This window comes from Phasianus colchicus, chromosome 3 (assembly GCF_987193195.1).
Source record: "Phasianus colchicus chromosome 3, bPhaCol1.hap1.1, whole genome shotgun sequence".
Classification (NCBI taxonomy): domain Eukaryota; kingdom Metazoa; phylum Chordata; class Aves; order Galliformes; family Phasianidae; genus Phasianus; species Phasianus colchicus.
In genome coordinates this window covers 63,921,143-63,944,372 of record NC_143438.1, presented here as the reverse complement: position 1 = coordinate 63,944,372, position 23,230 = coordinate 63,921,143, and the positions used below count along the sequence as shown (strand labels likewise).

At 37.7% G+C, this 23,230-nt stretch overlaps 1 protein-coding gene across 9 annotated transcripts in view; it reads left to right on the top strand.

The window, feature by feature from the left end:
* The window catches only part of STAU2 (staufen double-stranded RNA binding protein 2), a 165,912-nt gene that overhangs the window by 46,145 nt on the left and 96,537 nt on the right, over window positions 1-23,230 (top strand). For all 9 annotated transcript variants that reach the window (XM_090137718.1, XM_090137719.1, XM_090137720.1 and 6 more), the window contains exons 6-10: window positions 4,383-4,542; window positions 8,712-8,819; window positions 14,906-15,118; window positions 18,534-18,671; window positions 21,889-22,020. In XM_090137718.1, the coding sequence (XP_089993844.1) occupies window positions 4,383-4,542; window positions 8,712-8,819; window positions 14,906-15,118; window positions 18,534-18,671; window positions 21,889-22,020 (751 nt within the window). The remainder of the gene's footprint in view (window positions 1-4,382; window positions 4,543-8,711; window positions 8,820-14,905; window positions 15,119-18,533; window positions 18,672-21,888; window positions 22,021-23,230) is intronic.

Below are 23,230 nucleotides of genomic sequence, written 5' to 3'. Positions count from 1 at the left end.
TAAACACCCTTTAAAAGAAAAGGTGAGAAGGGGGCGAGGGAAAAAGTGAGGGCCTGCTGTGGGATATGAATCTGTAAAATGGACTTAGGTTTGTCGACTTTCCTCCATTGCTTGTAATGGAGAGAAAGGTAAGTTTAGTAGCTCAACAGGCAGGAACTCTGATGGATGTAGATGTGGAATTTCCCCAAATCTTTTTTTCTGCATAAAGACAATTGTATAGTAATAAGGTGGGATGTGCTATCTAGAAACCTGCTAGCTTTACATATCCTCTGGTATGCTGCAGCCAACAGAGGCAGCAGTGCAGAACAGTTTCCACCTTTTTGTTCTGGATTATCCGGGTGTTTCTCATGGGAGGATTGCTGGAAAGTCTGTAAGGAACTTGAGAGTGCCTCTTGCTGCAGGGAGAGGATAGCTAGCAGAGGTTGCTGCTCCTAGTAAGTTCTGTCAGTCACACCTGATCAAAACGTGCGCTGAACTTTTCTTCCAGCTTGCTCCTGACTAGAGAAGGCCAGACGCCCTTTCATTGGGTATGAGGGAGAAGCTCATAAAAGCACCACTCTCACAGCCAGCCAGCTGAAGGAGCTCCTTGCACAGTGCCTCACATAGAAGGGGAACAGAAGCTCTGCTGAGGACAGTGTGTGTGCACAGTGATGGTGGTGGCATGCCACACTGCACGGTTTCTAGCTCCAGCTGGATCTGTCCCTGATGTATGGAGACTTTGAGTCAGATCTCGCCCTGGAAGGAAGATGGAGCTCTCCTGATCTCCAGCTGCAGGAGTGCTGGAAGCTGCGGGTGCGGGTTATAGATCTGTATTACCATGTAATGAAAATGCAGGAAGCTGTCAGCAAGCTCTGCTGGCATCACTAGAAGTGATGAATGAGGGATTGGTTTGATCTTCTCTGAGACCCTGCAGGTATAAGAGCCTGATTCTCGAAGGAGGAGCAAGGAGAGTCAGTGCTTACTGGTCTGGGAGATGGGGAGTCCTATGATGATGAAGGCTGGAAGTCTACAACTTCTGGCATCAGGAGGAAGGCTTCTGCTCTACTGTCAGCTCTGTAAATACTGGTTCAGTGCCACGACAACAAAAAAGGTTTCTGGAGCTCTCAAGCATCCAGCCGAGCTTGAGCCCCACAGCAACACCAGAAGGAAGTGGTAGTTTATAACACTGGGCAGAATTCTGCTGCAAGAGACAGAGCTCCTCATCTGTGAACCTGACTTCTGTTCAAGATTTACTACTTGCCAGGGGCTTGGAAATTGGGGAGTGACTGCCAAGGGTTGTCTGTTCCTCAGTGTACTACCTGCTGCTGATCTCCACTGTGGGCACCAAAGATTGCCAAGTGGCATGTGGAGCATAACAGCCATGACATGTCATGACTACATGACAACAGAGACTGGATTTTTACAATTGTTGCACACTCTTTGAGAATGACTACTTGGAAGAGACAAGACCATGGAATCCAGGGGATCTTGCCCTTGGTAGGACAAGCATTAGGTTAAACAATCTAGTGAATTCAGGGGAGAGAGAGAATGGAATTGATTTACATTCAAGTACAGAAGTGATGGACCACGTTAGTAAGCAAAGGCAATGTTGAAAAGAGAGATCCTGAAATAAACAAAACAATGCCAGTGGAGGCCCACCTCAAGTGTATGCACACAAATAAGGACAGCATGATTTTTTACATCCTTGCTGTGAAATCAGCAGTGCTGGATTCCCATCTGAAATACAATCATACTAACATACTTAGCACAGGGAATGAATGAGAGGAAAGGGAGGACTCCATGCAGGTGCAGGGCTATAACCTCACTGAAATCACAGAGGTGTGCTGGGTTAGTTCATGAATCAGGAGTGCTATAATTGGTGCATACAGATTCTTTAGAAAGGACAAGCTGGTATGGCAAGGAGAAAGTATTGCACTTTATGCAATAGAGTGGTGAGAATACATGGATTTCTGCCAGGGGATGAGCGATGGGATACCTGAGAGTTCATGGGTGGGGATTAGAGGGTAGACCAATACAAGTAATGTTATGATGGGTGACTCCTACAGATTGCATGATGAGGATGAAATAGATGATGTCTTTTTCAAGAACTGGAAGAAGCCTCATTGTCCCAGGCCCTGATCCTCATGGAGGACTTTAACTATCCCAGTAACTGTTGGAGGTACAGCACAGCAGGGCGCGAGCAGTCCAGGAGGTTTCTGGTGTGCATCCGTGGTGAATTCCTCATCATGTATGAGGAAATACTAAAAGAGCCATGTTTGTTTAGTTTGGAGAAGAGGAAGCTGAATAGGGATAGGGAGTTGACTGTGGTCTTCATTTAGTGTGATGAGTGGTTTTAAAGAAAACAAAGTCAGAGTCTTCTCAGCAATGCACAACAAAACATTGAGAAGCAATGGACATGTGTTGCAGCAAGAGAAATTACAGTTACATATGAGAAAAAAATCCTTCCAGAATGGGTGGTCAAATACTGCAGCAGACTGTCTGGAGATGTTTTGGAATATGCATCTTTGAAGATACCAAAATACCCTGGACAGTGCCTGAAAAAGATGATATAACTTCAGAGTTCGACCCTGCTTCTGGCACTACACAGGACCAGATAACCTCTAGGATCCTTTCCAAGTCAAGTCATTCTATAATTTTATGAAAATTTTACACAAGAAAATGCATTTCTAGGCGTTAATAATTCCCTATAAGTGTGTTAAACTGTAAACAGGAAGGCAAAGTAAGTGCCCACTTTCTGCATTCATACAGGCAACTTAGCTCAGCCCTCCAAGGCCCTATAGCTGGAGGCTTATTGGAGCCAGTATTATGGTTTTCCTCTTTCCGTATAAACATGTTTTTAGAACTTGACACAAAGTTCAGGGACAATAAGAATGGGCTGCTTATTCACAGTTGTTTGAACTTGAAATGTGGTGCTAACAGAAGAAAATGTATTTTGTTTTGTAATTGAAACAAATCAGTTACATGTATGAATGAAAAGTCAGTCTTCATATGAAAGGTCACACACAAAAAAGGAAAGCATGTTTTAATAAAGGGTTTTCAAAAGGAAGAAGTACTTTGCCGTGTTAGTATTGTTGCAGTGAACAAAGCTTTTGTCCAAGCTTTCAGAATTTGGGGGTTTGTATATTGTCATAAAGTAGGTACGAGTTGTATGTCATAAAGAAGAAAACATTCCTTGTGTGTGTATGTTTTTCCAAGGAAAAAATCTCCGGTGTGTTGGAAGAAACACTACGGAAAGTTCCTCAGGCAGACTAGACTATAGAATATGGAACTAATTCCCTTACCTGCATAAAATATAATTAAAGGATATATTTTTTCAGAATTTTCTGTTAAAAGATTATTATTTTAGCATTAATTACATAAAACTATCTGTTGTAGATTACTTTCTGTGGTGTTTTGGGGAAATGCATCTTTTCTGTAGAATTTGCTGATGTAGACAAGCTCTTACGTTTGTTGTTGTCATGCTGCTTTGGCAGTACCTTCCAAAACCAAAAATGGCTTGCTGACTCTTCATTCCCTGCTAGCAAGGGACAGCTGTCAGGGTAGGAAGCATGAGTTGGGTTAGTTATTTCTGTTACTGAAAATAGAGATGTTGGAGTTGATGTGAATAAGAGTACTGCTTGCTTAACTGTGTTAGTTCATAGGAAAACTTTTCAGTTTTTTGCTTTATCTTTCAGTGCCTTTCAAACATATTCAAAACAACAAACCCTGCCATTATGCTTGGAATTTTTTTCTGGTGCAAAAAGGAAAAGCAATAGGGTGGTGATTTATGCTTTTCTTTCAGCACCTGCAAAAAAGTTTGGCTACCTTGGTGCTGGAGGACAGCTTCTCCCTACGCTTCGTTATGCTTTTGGAAGAGAAGTCTTTAACCTTTGCAATAATTTCAATGCTTGAACTTCAACTAGAGGCCAGAAATATGTTGTCTAGGTCCTTCACTCTCTTCCATCTGGCTTTCTCCCTGCTGAACCGTGCAGGCTTGTTGTCCCTGTGAGAGGGTCTTTGTGTTCCTTCTTTCTCCGTGCCACTTGCCCCTGGGACTGGTGTTGTCTCCCAGATGTAACTTCCACAGGAGCTTTTGGTTCTCCTTGGCCTAATTCTCTCAAGGCTTAGGTCAGGAAAACAGCAGCACTAGGCTGCCAGCTTGGAACACTGCCCAGCTTGTTGCAGAGGTGTGGAAATGGGGGGTGAAGAGCTGGTGTGCATGTAGGAGCTGCCTTGCTGGTCAATTTTCATGTATTTGAGAGGGCTTACTCTGTGAGCAAAAACAATGTTGTAGTCCTAGCTACCGCTCTATATTGCATACAGTTGGTGGTTAAAATCTGTAACTTATATTGCTGCTTTCTAACACATAGAAAGGCATTAACTTGTTCATGACTTCTTTACAGGTATCACTGCCCAGTGCCTAAAATTTTCTATGTCCAGTTAACTGTTGGCAACAGTGAGTTTTTTGGTGAAGGAAAGACTCGCCAAGCTGCTAGACATAATGCTGCAATGAAGGCCCTACAAGCTCTCCAGAATGAGCCTATTCCAGAAAAATTACCTCAGGTTTGTGTTTCAGAAAACATGTCGTTCCTAACCTTCATGTTATGGTACCAAGTTCAACAATCTACTTACCAGTTTTTCAGTGTCTAATTTTAAGTGTTCTGTTTTCATGTTAGCCCTAAAGGCAGAGAAGAAATGCAAAGAAATCATTAGTGTTGTTTCTTGCTTTATAACTGCACACCTAACATAGAACAAGACTTCAGCAGTGAAAATAAGCAGGCATTTAAAGATGAGATTGTCCACAAGAGTTTATCCCAAAGTCCTGAAGTATGAATTCCCAAGAGTTTATATCAAAAGTCAAGAAAATATCAATGTAATTAGTGTCTTCATAAAGAATTAATTACTAATCTTAAATGACTGTCGTGCCACGAATGTGGTCTTAAGTGACATGTTGCCAGTGTACCTAAGAACATTGCTGAGGTCACTGATGTCTACTGCAAAGCTGTCTGATGGTTTTAGTCTTTCAGCTCTTTGTTCCCTTTTTGAATAATTAGCTTTCTCGGTGCTGTGCATGTAAGTGGTATATATTGCTGCTTCAAAATGAAAATTTTAAATTTTAATTACTTTTTAAAATAAGTTGGCAGAAAAATTAGTCACAGAGTGATCTTTGCAAATTGAAAGTACAAATAAAAACAAAATTATTTTAAAAATTGAACAATAAAATTGCTCAGTCAAATAGGCCAAAATTAATGCATCAGGAGACAATCTTTTTTTCTTATCTTAAATGCAGAGGATAGTACACAGTATAAGGAAGTAAATAATATATGTAAATAATCTGGATGCATACCTGGTTTATGTAGAGAAATTTAATAATTCTTGTGTGTATGATATTTACCTAGGAAAAGTAATAATATCTTTAACCTTCATGTCTAATTGGATCTATTTAGTGTCCAGAGATTAGTGTCTGTTTGGATGTGCAGGCTTTTAGGAGATGTCACCATGGCAAATGGAGTTTCCTAAATTCTTGCAGCATTCTGTATTGCTGTCCCTCTTCACTGCCATGAAGGTGGTGAAACCAAATCAAATCCACAGCTAATTAAGAGAAAAATTAAAGGAGGACTGTCAAAAGAGAATAACGTGTGTTAGGTGTGTTAGGAGTTGTGTGGTAGTGATAAGATCTGTGGGAGTACTATGACATTCTGGTGCAGCAGCTGAAGGATGTCTGGGGTGCTGTAGGATCTCAGTAGCAGATGTCTGTGGGCAGGAAAATGAATGAAGTTCCAAGGAAAGCCTGTGTATCTTAGTCAGGCCGAGGCTACTGGTAGGGATAATGAAAGATCCTCTTTGTCTCTTTATGGGTTAGAGCCATAGGTGACTGGAGAAGGCTGGAGTACAAAGAGATGAATTATGTCAAGCATTGGGATTGGGTGCATCTACCCCAAAAAGTGCAGGTTAAAGTGGAATTTAGGGCCTCATGTTGCCAAGGATTGGGCTCTTCTCTGCTGCTGGTCATGTGAATTGCTGAGTGGAGGGGTGTGCCCTCACCATGGGATTGCTCCAGCTTTGCAGAGCTCTGCTTCCTTCGGCAGAACTGTAATGCTGGGATCAGCCAGGGAAGATGTGAGATTCCCCATGCCACGCACGTGGATCAGAGCAGTACGCGAGTCAGACTGGTCCCGACTGCTTGACTGCTGAAGCTCCCCTCTTCTCTGGCCAGCACCACTGTGCTTCCGATGAGAGCAGGAAAGGGAGGAGATAGGCCTGCTGAGACGAGGCTTGCCCTACATCCCACTGGTGAGCCTCACTGGAGTGGGATCTGTGTAAAATAGCACTCTACGTTGGTCTTCAACTCTCATCTTCAGAACCCTGTTTGCTTAATGAGGCTTATGTGTAGTCTTTGTTCATCTTGATGCCCACATTTATTTACTTCTTTTTCAACTGCATTAAGGATAAAATCCCTCATCAATATTAAATTGTTAAAGAATATTACCATCTTAGTGCTTCCTTGAGCAAATATATGGAAAGTGTGAAGTGAGCAGAAACAAGAAATGATCAGCAAGCAGAGCAGGAGCGTAGTTGAATCTGAAACTGCTTACATAAAAGAACTGCTGTATGTCTGCCAAAGCACCTTACTATCTCATAGATTTGAGGCTAAGAAAGGCCTTACAATTAAAGTGTGAGCTCTGGAATGAGGATCAAATTTAAATTCAAAGTACTTGGGACACTCCTGAGCATATTTTATCTTCCTGAAACTGAGGAAGTCCAGGTAGTCACTCCACTGTGCTTGGTGAAAGGATATGCAAGGGCTGAAATTTTAAGGCCAGAGGGGATATTCAGTGATTTTCAGTATTAAACTCTGTATTATTTTATGTTAACTATGCCAGTGACTAGTTATTCCCCCTTTCAGAGATAAAATAAATATGGTGTGAAGCTGAATATGGCTAAATTCACCTAGCTTTATTTTCTGTCTAATCAGTATTTTCTTGTCTTTGCTAAATCGAAAAACAGCTATGAAAAATCTCTTCCCTCTATGTATTTAGAGATTATGCTTAAGTAATTTTAAATCTTTTTGTAGAGCTAATGGTTTCCATAATGTCTTGGTGTAAATTTGTTTTCTTTATAACCAGCTGTTCATCTGTGTGGCTTTTTTTGTCTGCCTTTCAGATTTTCAGTTTATAAAACACAGACTTAGTTGAATACCATATTGTGTAAGATTTTCACTAACGTTGTTTACAAAATAATGTTACTCCACTATTTGTTTGACGTTCTGTCTACCCAAAGATACATTTTTGGTTTTTAATATTGTACTTTTAACTCCATTCTCAGCAAGCCAAAGTCTTTTGCTGAATCAATGTTTTGCCTGTCCTGTAATGATCCACATTCTTGATTTCAGTAGTACTTTACATTTCATTGTGTGAAATGAGCAAGAAGTCCTACATAATTTCATTCTAACTCCCCTTGTTTCTGCTTTACATTGTACCCTTTCTTTTCAGCAGTTTCTGCAGACTTTTATCAGTTTTGTCTTGTATTTAGCTCCAGATCAGTGGCAGGGATGTAAATTGCTTTTATGGAGTCAACCATTTAGTGAGACAAAAAGTGCTCCAAAGACTGTTGGTGTATTTCTGGTCTTCCTTTTTGTTACATATGATATATATTAAGAGTTAAGAAATGATAGATACAGTATTGGTAAATGCTCTTGTTATTCTGAAAAACCTGTTACTTTTTTACTGTTATTTTAACTTCAGTATCTGGATTTTGTAGCTGTGCTGGTGGCTGAAGATTTACATGAGCCTTGATTATGTAAGATGGGAGCTCTGCAGGAATCCACCTAGTTCATCCCAAATTTCTTTGATGTTTACCTCCAGTAGTAAAAAGTTAGGAGTCTGGCCAAAATTACACGTTTGTTGAGAGATCCCAGTTTGAAGCATTCAGGGTACTGCAGTGTGAAAGTAGCTGGAAGATCAACCTCTGCAAACTAAGTAAAATGTGGCCTAGGAGAGTGATACCAAAAAGCAGCAGTTGCAGGAGATGATATCTGGTCCCCATGCCAGTGGTTGTCTGAAAAAAATAGGCTTTAACCTAAAGTGCAAAGCAAAGCCAAATTTTATGCAGGATAATGTCTGTGTGTGCCTTTTGTTATTTTATCTCTAATCCTCTTTGTTTGTTATGTTCCTATGGATAAATAAATAACTCTCTGGGTTGAGCAAGCTGCTCTCTGTCACTACCTTTTCATACTGGTCATTAATTCCCAGAGGGAAGCCGACAGAGGGGCTGCTAAGCAGCTGGACCTGCTGGGGACACCTGTAACCTGGTGACCCAGTCAAAGCACAGGAGGGCTCACTCTATCCCTTCTGACAGAAGTACTGTCTTCAGTCTTTCTTGAGGAGTACAGGAGACTTTGTCCTTGCTTACAGGGGACACCCACAGAGAGGCTGTTAAGTGGTTAGCAGGGTCTTTAATAGTTGTGTTCAAAGCTTGTATTCAGATGATAATTAGCCATGCCATTTATAAGACTAAAACCCATAGAAGTTGTTTTGCCCTCTATCATTGGTTTATAAAATAATGTGTTTGTGTTCCTTTGATATGAAGCATAACTGCATCATATCTGGTTTCACAGGTCAGTGGGTGGCTGATAATGGGGTGCTGAGGTGGGGTACCAATGCTGATTCACAGTGTGACAGAAGAACGCAAAAATGACAGAGAATTTATTGTTGTGTACTCTTCATTTTCAGAATGGAGAAACAGGAAAAGAAACAGAAGAAGATAAAGATGCAAACAAGTCTGAGATCAGTGTTGTGTTTGAAATTGCTTTGAAGCGCAATATACCTGTCAGTTTTGAGGTATGTATTCCATATTACCAGTTCGCTGAGAAAGTATTGAAGAACCCAGCACGGAAACTCAACATGGTTAAAAATGACACTTAAATTCATGTAAACTATAAATAAATATCTTTGATACAATCATAGAATATTACGAGTTGGAAGAGTCCCGAAAGGCTCCATGCAGAAGCTCCCAAAATTCAAACCTTATGTATGATGGACATAGTGACTAGAAGGATACTGTGAGAAACAGTATCAAGAGCTTTGCTGAAATACAAAAAGAAAACATCAACTGGCTTCCTTCCCTTGATCATCTAGGTGCATAACTGTCATAAAAAGACATGAGTTTGTTAAGCAATCACCTTGTGAACCTGTGTTGCCCGTGACCAATGGCCAGATAGTCTTTCAGGTGTTTTTCAGGAACTCCTAGAATAGTCTCTACAGTTTTGCCAGGCACCAAAGTAAGACTGACAGGGCTGTCCTCTGAAAGATTAAGATTCAGTCCCTGAGTTGTATGCTGGTATCTGTAATGACTGATTTGTGTCAGTACCTGAGAAATTCTACTATAAAATGAGACATTCTTTCAGAAAAAGTATAATGCCAATATTTGGCTGGAAACAAGTAAATTGCAGGAAGGCAGTTCACGCATTTTCTGTATAATACTATGGGATGTAGAATCAGTGGCCACACTCAAACTGACTTCAGATAATCTTCAAAATAGAGTTAGATGAAGTCTTGGCTTTAACTACATGTATTCATGCAGTACAGAAGTTCCCAGTAAGAGATTTTGCATCCAGTGTTCTGATTTGAGAAAGTCAAGACTTCCTTTCAGTCTTCCACACTGTTTGACACCTGATCTATTTCTACATAAGCCTCAGTCCATGAATCTACTTCTTACACCATTGTTTACGTTAAGTAATAGAGAATTTTTTGGAGTTGCTCTGCTGCATTCATTGAACTGGCTGGGGGGATTGAGTGATAACAACAGCAGAACTTTTCCGATGAAAAAGTTTTTACACAAACTGTAAAAATCTAACTTTATTGTGGCAGACTTCCAAGCTGTTTGCCTTTTTTTTTTAAATTTTGCTTTTCTAATGCAGAAAAAGTGGATGTATTGTTACACATTTGTACTGAGCAAATGTGAAGGACATGGGAAGTGCCTTCACAGGTGATGGTTATTTTCTCGAGGCCTTTTTCGTCTTGACATGCATGGACATATTTGTATGTTAAAAAAAATATATTGTTATGTGACATGCTGTACTGCATGTTTTATGCACTGATGTTTTTGACGAGTACTCATGGTTTGGCTGATGTCAACTGAGCTACTTGGTCCTTATTGGAAATTTGAGAAATCACTCATAAGCTAGGCAAGGGAGCCAAAGATACTGAATATTGATTTTGACAAAGAAATTCCTTGGTATAACAAATTTGTATGTACTTCATATGTGGGGAATATAACTGCAAAAAAATAAGTATAATGTGGACTAATTGGAAAGTTGAGAGAGAAAAATCTCAAGAATAGAACTGGAGTGTCTAGTGATGTTGGTTTATCAATTTGTAACCACATGGAAAGAATGTGATTCCTATGTATGATCAATGCAGTGGAAAAACATGCTTTGTTTCAAAAAGGAAGAGAAGAATTAATGCTTCAGTTTTCACACAAGTTATTTTCTACCTTAAGTATTTAAAAGTATTTGGAACAGTTCCACAGAAATCAGTACAGTAAAATACAGAGAGGTGAATGGTTACAGATCAAAGAATAGCTTGGATGTTGGAATGGAAAGAGGCGTAGTGCTTTGAATATGTTCCTAACTTTGTCCCTGTGTTTCAGCTTATTTAAGGGAGAGCATTTGGTAAGGAGAGAATGAAGGAAGAGATACTTAGTGCAGGAAAAGTCTGTGTCCTTTGCCAAAGAATGTTAACAACATTGAAAAAAGACATTTTCTTGCTCTCCTGACAGGTTTTGTGTTATTTCCTGCCCTTAAATCTGAGTATAAGTGACATTTTAAGATAGAATTTTGATTTAACTTGGTACTAGCTTGTATTTAAATAAGTCTGCTAAGCAATTATGGATAATCCCCAGGATCTGATGTTTCTAATAGGATTTTATTTACAAACGGTTTTGTGTTATTCCAGGCAGGCATCAAAGCTTTCTCCAGCTTGTTTTTGTGCGATGGCTATAAAATGATCTGCCTTCTCTTCATCTGACGAAGCTTTAGCAAATGTTCCAACAGTGCTGTGTTATGCAACTAATTAATGGTCATAAAGATATGTAAAGTTCTATGTAAACACATTCTCAAAATTGCATAAGGGGTGGAAAATAAGGAGAGCGTGCAGAACCTAGGAGTTCTCTTTTTTTAATGTAACTGTTCAAACTGTACATGGTTTCATTCCAGCTGCTCTGCCAGTGTGTTAGGTGCTTGTTCTGTTTGTCCTGTTTTGTATAATGTGGCTGATTTTAATTGCCTAGGAGCACTAGGAAGAGTTTTAAAGAATTTCTATCTATTAAATTGCTAACTACAATAAAACCATTTAGTTCTGATTAAAAAAAAAAAAAAAAAAGAAAGCTTCATAACACACCTACCATGGGTGTATCCGTGTATCCTTACTTAACCTTTATTTGTCAACTTTTCAGCCACTATACAACTCTAAAGGCATATGTGGGCAAAATGAGCAATTTTTAAGGAGAGGTACAAAGCTGCTAGGAATTGTCAGAACAGTTCTAAGATTTTACCTCCAATTCCATCCTTTAGCATGGACTGAAATCTTCCTGTTTTGGTTCTCCAGCACCATGGATGTTTTTTACTTTCCAAACTTGTTAGTATTGAATTAGGTTGGCCTGGAAGACAAAATGAAGTCAACACAGTTAGAAGTACTGTGTAGAAATGGTCCAGTATTCACACCAGGCATCAGATGCCTTAGGATGTTTCAGACTGTTGTTTTATTTCTCGAATTGTTTCTGGTCAAAGTGAGATGAAGGCTCAGTGTTTTGAGCTAGGAGCAGAGCAGACTGCTGCCTCTGGAAGGCTGAGCATGTTCTTGGCAAGGAGTTTCGTGCCCATCTAGCTCCTGGTCTCCTGGGCATTAGGTTTTCAGACTGGGTGATGAATGTACTGAGTAGCTCTCATTCGTCTGTTTTAATAAACCATCCAGACTCTTTTTATTTTAAATTGGAAAAATCTGACATGTCAGCCCACACAAGCACATGGAAATATATTGGTATTTTCTAAATAATCATGGATATTGGTGACGTTTTTGCTGCCCTGTTCTTTGTCTTCTCTGTTATTTTTTTTAATGTCCACTTAATCTTGTCATTGTCTTTTGATTTTTGTACCTGTAGTCTTTTTAATAATTGAAGCAGCATTGCTCTTTCATTGTAATTGTACTGCTGTTTTTCATTTGTCAGCATGATTCATTAAATTGAGCCAAATTCACTCTTGATGTAACTTGACCTTAGATGAGTTTTGGCCCCATGTGTTTTCTCTTGCTGGAATTATTCTTTAAATCAGTGGAACAGAAAAGAAAAGTGTATTGAACTGTCACCCCTAATCAAATTCTCAGCTTTAAATTAGCCATGATTTGATCCATAGGTCGTATCTTTCAACTGAGGAAATGGTTTAATGTACTAATGCATATAGTGTTCTTGGAGAGCAAAGGCTGAATTTCTTTTAAGTGTTTTGTGTTCCTAGGCTTATAGAACGACTGTTTGAAATCATGTGGAATAAAAAGATCTAAAATCTGAGGTTAACAAAAAATGTTGTTAGGTAAATATTTTTTTGCTAAATTACCAATTTTGGATGTTTAGCTTGATCCAGATCCCATCCAAATTCTATGGAGTTCATTCCATTGACAGCACAGACTTTTTTCATATACTTACTAACAAAGAAACAGTTTTGAATGTTTTCCAGGCAATTATTTACCTTGTGCCACATGCTTAGATGTTTAAAAGATGAAAATCACAGCAGAATACATTGGTTTTATATTCATGCACATGAAAATATAATCAGGTTTTATATTAAAATTCTTTTCCATGTATATACTTTCGTGTGCATTTATATATGTGAGAAAACTTATATAAAACTAATATTTAAGGAACTCAGCAATTATGTTTGTTAAGCAAGTTATGTTGTCCTTTTTCATCTGGTCAGTATATACATTGTTGTATATTTTATTAATGTGCTGCATTGCATGTAAGTAGAAACACCTATATAATGCCATTAATAAGACCACAAAAAGATTAAGGACTCTAGTAACATTAATTTAGCCTTACTATTTACAGCTGGTGTGTTGTAAGATTTGGATAGCACTGTGCAGTAGTCAGTTAGGATGCATACTGATGACAAAGGAAAGGGTAGTGCTGAAGGATGTAGTGCAGGAACATAGCTCTACTGTGCCTGCAGTGGAATGACCCTGGGTGTGCAGCTTCCCTGGCTTAGGCTGGGGGCCATGAAGGCACGACCACTTCTCACACTTCACCTTCAAGTGAAGCAATGTTGAAAACACTTCTGAAATCATTACCCTGAATCTGAGAGTGGGAACACTCCCAGACTGCGGTGTAACCGTTGCATGCTGGCAAAGATGCTGCCTTATTCTGGGAAAATGTGGACAAAATGTGGACAAAGTCGTCTGTTAGTCTTCATTTTGTGTCTTTTTATTGAGATATGCTGTGATAATTGTATTTGCTGGGTGAAAATGCCACAAAAAAGAGTTTAAAAAAGGAATACAAGCCTAGGGAGACCTCATTACAGTGTAACTGCAAAACTAAATAATGCAAGGGACATGACCTTGATAAAAAGAACTTTAATACAAAACATGTTTTAATAATATTAAGGTTGAAGGTTCCAGTCCATTAAAAATACAGTTATTGCACCAGGAAGGCCCTAGCACCTTTACCTCCCTTCTCTTGCACTCAGGCATTATACTTCTTCAACGGATGGTTTGATGTTACTGCACTTACTGAAAAATATATATTTGTATTGCTTTTGAAGACAATGGAGAGATGTGCCTGTCAGATGCTCTAATCTCTCCTTGCACACATTACATGTACCAAAGATTAAATTAGGTAGCTGCTTCCGCCCATCAAACAAAATAGCTGAACCTTTTCCCAGATGAGGTCTCTAATTCCTGATAGACATTATCCAGACCAGTAAGTGTTGCATACATAAATAGATGGCTGTCTTAGCACGTGCAGTACTGTGATCTATTGGTAACTACATCCTAGCAGCATTGCCCCCTAGGAGGATACTTCTGTGCATGGAAGAGTGTAGACAGAAAAATACTAAACAAAGGTGCACCATTCAGAACTTCTCAATTTTATTTTTTCATATTACAACTTTTAGTAGTGGAGGAGTACTTCAAATGAATTTTCTCATTGTCTTTCATCTTATGTATGTTTGGAAATGGATGAATGAATTAAAATTTCCAGAACCGACTGGTTTCTGTGTGAATGACAGTGCTTCTCTTCATCATTCCTTTCTGGTGAGAGGGACGGCTGAGAGTCATAGAGACAATGCTATGGCAGCCTTTCTAGTGGGCATGATGTCTCTGAGCTGTGTGCTTTGGCAAGGTAAGAGCTGAGAGCAGGCAGTACTGTCTGCAGTTAGGATAATGTCAAAATTCTGGCCTTAGGATGGAAGTTTGGAACCACGTATGAACATTCCAGATTTTGATGATAACAGAAGAAAATGATCAACATATTTAAACAGTGTTGTGTAAGCACAGTTTTGAATATGTTGTATGGAGAGAAAGATTGATGGACCTTCATGATTGAAATTCTTTAATATGGGAAGTGCCTTGCAAGAAGACAACAGCAGCCCTGTTTTAAATATGCATTACTGCTGAGTACTGTGTTACTAATATATTTTGAAAATGCAGGTCTACTGTATTTTCTGTGAAACACTGAATATGATGGTTAGATTCATGTTATTCTATCAGCCTTCACTTTCTATCCTCAAACCTGGTACTGCCATTAAGACTCATCTAGATTTTGTGAACACCCATCTAAATGCTTCCGAATAGGAGAAGGACTTCATTGGTATTAAGTATGTTGCAGAAATATAAACATTAGGTTATAGGATGATTTGACTCCAAATACTTTTGTTTAAAAGGTGATAAAAGAAAGTGGACCTCCTCACATGAAGAGCTTTGTCACACGAGTTACTGTAGGAGAATTCACTGCAGAAGGAGAAGGGAACAGTAAGAAGCTCTCAAAGAAACGTGCTGCAATGTCTGTCCTTCAAGAGCTGAAGAAGCTTCCTCCTCTTCCTGTGATTGAAAAGCCAAAACTGTACTTCAAAAAACGTCCAAAAACAATATTGAAGGTATGTGCCAGAATTAAGAATACTTTCTGGGAGAGTAACAATTACTCAGATTTTAAGTCAGTAAAGGCTCATTTGCCATTTTCTGTCAATATTGTTACTAATTTGTTTGTATCCCATACCTTACTTATTTATTTAATTCTGACAATGCTATGAAATTCTCCAATGCAATGGCTTCTAAGGAGCTGTCTCTTAACTGAGCTCACATCACAGCAAGAGTTAGTTCAAGTGTAGTGGAGGATCAAAGCCTCCAAGCAGCTCTGCACATTCACGAGTATTTTTAACATCATCTCCTTTGAGACGCCTCATTGGAATATATAATGGTTCATCCCCACTCTTTCCTCCTCACCCTGATTTGAAGAGAGAGTATATGAAATACTGCTGATCTGGAGAAATGTTGTACAGTCCAGCTTCTTCCCCTCATGGAGCTGGATTTGGGAGTTTCCTGCTTTCAACATCAGTCTGTTTTGATTCTGGAGAGATTTAAAAGAAATGCAAGAGTTTGTTCCCATCTCAGCCTAGCGTGTCAGTTGTCATACTTTCTTTGTTTCATGTGCCTTTGTTAAGGTTAGCATTTGTTTGATAATGTCCTTCAGCTCTCCAAAATAGGTTGAAAATTTTCTGGAGACCAGTTCATGGAGGACTTGTAGGCTTTGAACCATCTCTCCGTTAGAGTGTATGCAGTCCCAGAAGATGTTCATATGCTTTTTGCTGCACCAGTGAGACATCACTTTAGGGTCTCTGGAGTTTTCTAAGCTCAAGTTTCTTAAATGGTGCTTTTATTCTTGGTGGCAGATTTACTGCTACTTAGAGAATTCATTTATCCTGCAGTGACTAGCCCTGGTTTGTGTACTCATCCTCAATTTGTACAGAAACAAAAGACCATCTGAAGTAATCAATCCTCCACTTGATCCAACAAAAGCAGCCACAGAGTGTCCATATATTTATGATGCATCACTTCATTGTCTCAGCACTGTACAGCTAATCAGATTAACCTGTCATCTTTTCAGTCCTTATGAAGATGCTTTTCAAGTGATCAAAATCTTCTAAATGATATCTTATTTTAGGAAGAATTATTTTGTGAGGTAGTAGTAAACATGTTGTACATGACTTTTCATTGTCTGGCATGTTGGTTGGTCACCTAGACCTATGCAAAATATTGCTTGAAGTATACATAAAGCATACTTAGCCGTTTTCAAACTTGTGTTAGATTAGTGATGATGATGGAGAGTTGGGCTGTTAGTGCCTGGTGTTACAGTCACTTTTGTTCCCATAATATGCAGCATCAAGGCAAAAACTGCAGGAAATAGCAGAGAGCCTTCATGTTTAAAACCTATGCTTTGGAGTAAAGTTTTAGGGCTTAAATTTCATCTCTGTTTCTGTGAGGGAGGAAAAAAAAACTCTTCAAGTTTTCTGGATTTGATAACAATTGTGATGATACGGAGCTTTTGATGAAATGCACAGCCATGTCCATGGCCTGTATTATGTTAGGCTAGGAAACATCACACCAGGATGATATGAAGTTTTAAATATAGCTTGAATTCAGTCCTCACTGAGTATTACTGAAATGGATACTAAAAATAAATAAACGCACAGAAGCGTTACCATTTGAAATCTTCATACTGAGTACATTGAGAGCAGATTTGTGTAGGAACAACCATCTTGTTTAAGCAAATACTTTGCAGACTGCAAAATTATAAAACATATAAGTTGTTTCTTCATCTTCCTTATTTTGTTTGCCCTCAAAACAGGACAAGTGATTTCCCAAGGAAATCTAGGTTAATTAGATAATTATCTCCTACTGAAATTCATGGTCTATAATTCTCAAAAACCGCTAGGAAAAAATTAGCATTAAAAGTTATTAATTCAGAACCACCAAAATCAATGCAGCTTTAAGGATTTGAAGGCTGAGAGATCTGAAAAAGGCTGTTCTCTCTGGCTGTCTCATTTTGGTATGTTTTGCTCAAGAAGGATGCTAAGGGTATAACCAAGTAAAAACCTCTTATTTCACCATACACCATTTGCCATTACAGTCTTGAACTGAATTATCCAAAGTTGGTGATATTAGAAACAGACGTTAGTAGTGAAAATAACCTGATTGTGTAGGAAGCTGTTGTCTTTTGAATATGAAGTCTTCTGAAGTGCTTTTGTCGTGTCTGTTTCTTTTAGTTTAACCTGCATGTATTTTGAGCATCACAAAGAATGACAACAATAACTCCTGTATGCTTGTGCATATATTTATGAGGCTGTATCTTATGTCCCGCACTTTATTTAGCCTCTCTCCCTTTGTCTCTGACTGGCTCCTTGCCCACACAGCTGCCCTTGTGCATGACATTGTCTTAATTCTTTCACCTTCATCTTCTCTAATGACTTCAGCGGTAATGCTGTAAGGATTTGCTGCCCAGCTTTCTTAATATCATCTCTTAGGTTGTTGACCACTTGTTTGCTTATTTGAGAAGCTCAAGTAGGCACAACTTTGCCTCTTCATTTGTGCTGCAAATGAAGAATAACTATCACAGTAACATTAAAACTGTTCTACATTCAAACATCATTTGCATTTTTAAGTTCTTCTGTTGTGTTATGATATTCATCTGTTAAATAAAACCTCAGATGAATGTGTTTGAATCTTAAATTTCTTCTCTTTTCCTTAGGTTTTACGAACCATATTTTCAAAGTTGTTTGCTTTGAGAGATAATTCATTATATGAATAATAACATTAAAAGTATTTCAGAACTAATACAAATAGGTTGTAGACTGTGGTTTTTCACCTGTCTGTGTAATCTTGGACAGAAAAATTTTTCTGTCCATTTGTTTTCCCCTATCAGATCAGTTCTCCCATTATCTGTACATTTTGAAGCATTTGAAATACTTTGTGGGTGGCTCGTGGTGTGTACCATTTTTAGCTATTGGAGTTTTTCTTTGTATTTTCTAGCTTCACTGCATAAAAACATTTTGAGGGTAAATTCCTCTGGCATGCAAACAGAGCAAGCTTTCTCCACTTTTAATTGCATTGTAGGATGGAAGGCAGGAATGTTGAGATGGAAAGTATGAGACAAATGCACCTTCCTTTGTTATATGGCAAATCTTTTTTGTTCCCATGTAAAATCAACTCTTCTTAATGTACTGCATGTTCAGCATTCTCACAGCCTATTTTAAGGATCACAGGGAAGGGTTGTAGAAATAGAGCAATGAAATATGATGGATGAATTTGTATTTTGTCCATCTCTACAAGATGTTCATAGATAGATTAAGGTGTTAGTAGCTCACCTTTGATAAATATCCATGCTACTTATAATGTGGCAGGCAGTAGGTGGTATGAAATTCACTTATTTCTCTCAAAATGAGTATTAGAGGTAGTAAAACAATAGCATATATAATATTGATATATAATGAAACATATCTTTTAAACCTATTTTAGACTGGACCTGAATATGGTCAAGGAATGAATCCTATCAGTCGTCTGGCTCAGATCCAACAGGCCAAGAAGGAGAAGGAGCCAGAGTATGTTCTTCTTTCTGAGAGAGGGATGCCTCGCCGTCGAGAGTTTGTTATGCAGGTACCATCTGCTGTTGTGTCTGAGATAGTGCCCTTGCTCAGTCATGTTCTGACATGAGAAAAATGGTGGTGTAATACAAAAGCTGATTCCCGTGTGTTTAACTTTTTGCTTTACAGTCAGTTATACAACTGGAGTTGTATAACAGTACCTATGTGAACTTCTTTGCAGTTAGACTAGATAATCTTTGAAGGTCTCTTCCAATTGAACTACCCTGCCCTGTTCCTTCTTTCTTTTGGTGGAAAGAAATAGAGTTAGGGCCCTATGAAAGTTTTTCTTGTAGCTACATTTTTATACTCTTATTTTTGTTTCACCTAGTGGTTTCTGGCTTTATCCCTAATGCCACTTTTTGTTCGTAATTTAAAATAGAAATACTTCCATTTTGCTTTTGAAAGTTTTGCAGTTGTTAATCAGTGTTGCACTACAAACACGTATTTTGAAATATGAAGAATATACTCCATATTACCAAGTGTTTGGGTTTAAAAAAATTAGTACTGGAAATCTTCTAAGAATTCCTTTTGGATTTTCATCTGCTTCGGTACTTTTATTGTTGTTTGAAATATGACAGAAACAGCCTTCTGTCACATGTTTTAGCCTCTCCAGTTAATAGATTTGGATATAATACAATAGGTCATTAATGTTTCTTTAATTTTTAAATTGGAACATTTGCAGAGATTTGGTGTAGTCATATAATATATATTGTGTTTTCACTGGTATAATTTTATGCCATCCAGAACAGCAAGCCTGAGCATGTTTTGACCTATTGTCCACAAGCCACACCAAAATGTCACTTCTGATCATAAGCAGAGTTTATGATGTACTAGCATTTTCTTCTCAAGAAAAAAAAGTTACATTTTCACTGAAGTCTTTAAATCTTTCCTTCGTGTCTATCTAGACAGACTAGCAGTCTTTGTTTCCTTGGATCTCAGTGATAACAATTTATTTTTATCTCTGGAAAAAAAAAAAAAAAAAAAAGTATATATAAAGTATATATATAGGGTTCCTTGTGTTTTAGATTCTAATTTATGAATGTAATCTTGGATTTTCAACTGTTTATGATATTCAGAAATATTTGAAAAAGACCATATTTTTTCCTGTGCTTAAATCCTGCCCCAGTTAGAGATGGTTCCGTGTGGAGTCAGCAAAGTGCTGTGTAACACAGTCCAGTATTAGAATTATGAGCTGAGAATTTGGCTTTCCACTGAAGAATTCTCAGCAGTGGTAAATGGCTTGAATAAAAAAAGAATCGTAAGAGCAGTGAATACGTAAAAGATTCCACTATCTAAGAAGACTTTTGAAGAAAAAAAATCAAAGAAATTTCACAGAGGGTTTGTTTTTCATGTATACCTCTAAACACTAGCCATATATTTACCCTTTTCTAATTCTTTCACACAAAAAACATACCGCTGCTTCTCCTGACTTCAGGAAGTCTCTGTGGATTCATTATGACGTGTAAAAAACCTTATCAGAATAAAAAGCCTTTGTGTAAACTACTTAAACAGTGTTTTCATTTAATTTAATTGAATGTGGAAGTAAAATATCTAAAGATAATATGTTCATTTTTATCTGTCACACAAAGAGCTAGTTTAGATGTGATGAAATGGATCCAATTACTTGTCCTGACCACTAGATAAACAGAAGAAAACCTCTGATGACATTAGTTGGTGTTCTGTTCCCAAAGTTAATTTCAGAAAGCTCTTTCTCTTTGTAGTCAGGCCTTTAATCCTTGATAGAGGTTATAATAATAGCTAAACCAGTTTTACAGGTCTGAGAAATAGCAGAACATTGATTTATTGTGGGTTATGTTATAAATTATCATTTTGTCTTGTCCTATTAAAGTCTCTCAGTTTTATTGCATATAAGCTTGTAGTAGATTGGCTGTTTTCTGATTGAAATTTCTGATCTACATAGATCATAAAGGTTTTATATCAAGGTTATTAATATTTCTGTTTTATGTGGTTGAATATATTTGTTTAATTATATATGTATTTTGAAGGGATGTTCATGATCATTTATTTACAACCTCTTCTTTCTGTTTAGAATTAATAGGTATTTGAGTCAGAAAACTTAAAAGTTTTAGGAAAATATATATATGATAATTTGAGGAAAGTGAATAATTATTGAATACCATAAATTACTAAATAACACATATTATTTATTTAAGAGCTGTGTGCCTGTTTTTGTCATCTTTTAAGCTCTGTACAGAATGCTTCATGTCATTGACCTCTAAGCTTTCTTTTATTCAGATTGCCTTGAGTATTTTATTGTTTTTATTTTATTTTCCGTTTCTTTCTTTCTTTTTTTTTTTTTTTAAACATGGTTTGGAACCATATATTATTTCCAGAGATAATTTGGAAAATAAAAATCTTAATGGACAAAGTGAAATACAGCTATTCAAGAACTTTGAATAACACACAAATGAATTGCAGTGACAGTACTAATGCCTCAAATCAGATGCATACAGCCTCAATAGGTTAAGAGTGGTACAAAACTCAAGGAATGAGCTTGAGACTTTCTCGTTGAGGATTTTCATCATCTATAGTTTGTCTTTTTTTTTTTTTTTTTTTTTGACATTTTAACTTCTCTTTGTGGTCTGAAAGGCATCTTGTGTGTTGGAAGTGCTTTGGACAGTACAAACACAGGTCCAGCAGTGAGGAAGCCTTCTTTTCAGAGAAAGTTTTGATAAAAGCTTGTCAGGTGAAGACAGAAAAAGGAAACAGCTCCTACTCCTGCATTTCTTGCAGTGCAGTGAGGTGGAAGGAATGTGAATATAGTTTTCATCCTTCTGAAAAACTGCTCTCCTTGAGCTACAATCTCTGAGTCATTGTTTGTCTCTCCATTGTTCAGGATATTGTCCTGCTGACACTGGGGAGCTGCTGAAGGCTCATACGAGGGAGTCCAGGTTATTCTGATGTTAGGAGAGAGCGAGGAACATAACTGGGGAAGATGTTCAGCAGAGAGAATGGGGTTGACACAGATGTTGGTGGAAAAAAAGATAAATAGAAATGTAGCTCTTTGGTATGAATTTGTGGACCTTCTTGAAAAATCCTAACAAGCTTTAAGTTTGGAAGCAATATTGCAATCCACTTTGGTACTGTTCTTACTTTTACAGGATTGCATCTTTATCAGAAGAGCTGACGGTAGGTCAACAGGATTATTGTGTGGTGATGTTAAAGGGTCTTGCATTTTTTGTAATTATGATTAATATTTTCTTTTTAAGGTAAAAGTAGGTAATGAGATTACTACTGGAACAGGCCCAAACAAGAAAATAGCTAAAAGAAATGCAGCAGAAGCAATGTTGCTACAGCTGGGTTACAAAGCCTCTACTCCACTTCAAGACCAGACAGAAAAGGTGAGAACCAATTGTGATGCCCAAATTCTACCTTTGTCCAGATTTCTTGGCCATATCAGCTAATTACTTGGTATGAACAGATCCTTAAATTTGTGCACTGCATTGCTGGGTTGCATGTCAGAGATCAGCCTTCATTTCACGGCAGCAAGCAGTATAAGTGCAGTAAGAGCAATAGAGAACAGAAATGTAGTTCCAGAAGGAAGTGCGTGTGCAAAAGTGTACATGTAACTTGTGTTTATATTTCTGCTTAAAAATATTCCTCTTTTATACTGCTATAGGTACAGTGAGAGGATACCTCTTCTGGAATAGGGAAGAATGTTGTCATTAATTTTCATATATAAAATACTCATTGCTATTTGTCTTCCCATTGAATATATTCTAGAATAATTCTAGAAGAATAATGGACTTTCCAGCCTTTTAATGTCTGAGAAAGAAAATGTGTGTCAGTATTTCCTGGAAAAGAAATAATATTTTAAATTCAAGTCTATTATTTTATGTATTGCCTTGTTAGCGATGTGCAGAGTAGCACTCCTGGCCTGTCTTGATTTCACTGATTCAAGGTTTTGTAATCAAAGTAGGTGTTAAAGCGTTACTTTTTGTGTCCTGACAAGATCAGAGCAAGGCATTTGGCTAAGCTGTGGACTCTGGACAGCTTCTGTCATACACACACACACAGGGTTCCTGCATGTGTATGTTTTGATCACAGCTTAAACGTTTGCTGTGGCTGCATAAGCCAACTGCTGACTCAGGTCAACAGAATGTTCTGCTGGGTATTTACAGGGACCACATGAGAAATCTGTCTGTAGTGCTGTTGAGTGGTTAGGGAAGAGGTGATGCTGCTTTATTTTCTTGCATTCTATGCATTGTCCAAAAAAAAAAAAAAAAAAAGTAAAACAGACGTAATTACATATTTGCAGAAGTAGAGATCTTAGAATCTTAGAATTGGAGTAAAGCACAGAAGCCTAATGTTATTCTGAACATAATGATCAAATATGATACTGTATACACAAAATGTGCACTACTCAAGTTTTGTGAAATGGGTGCATTCAAGATCTTTTTTTTTTTTTTAATAGCTTTGTTAGGCTTAAGGACATAAAATATTTTTAGAACATCTGAATTGATTTTCTGCATACAGTAGACTGACTATGTAAAGCACATGAACATGATAGTTTGTATAGATTAAAAAAAAAACAAACAACAGTTCTCAAAC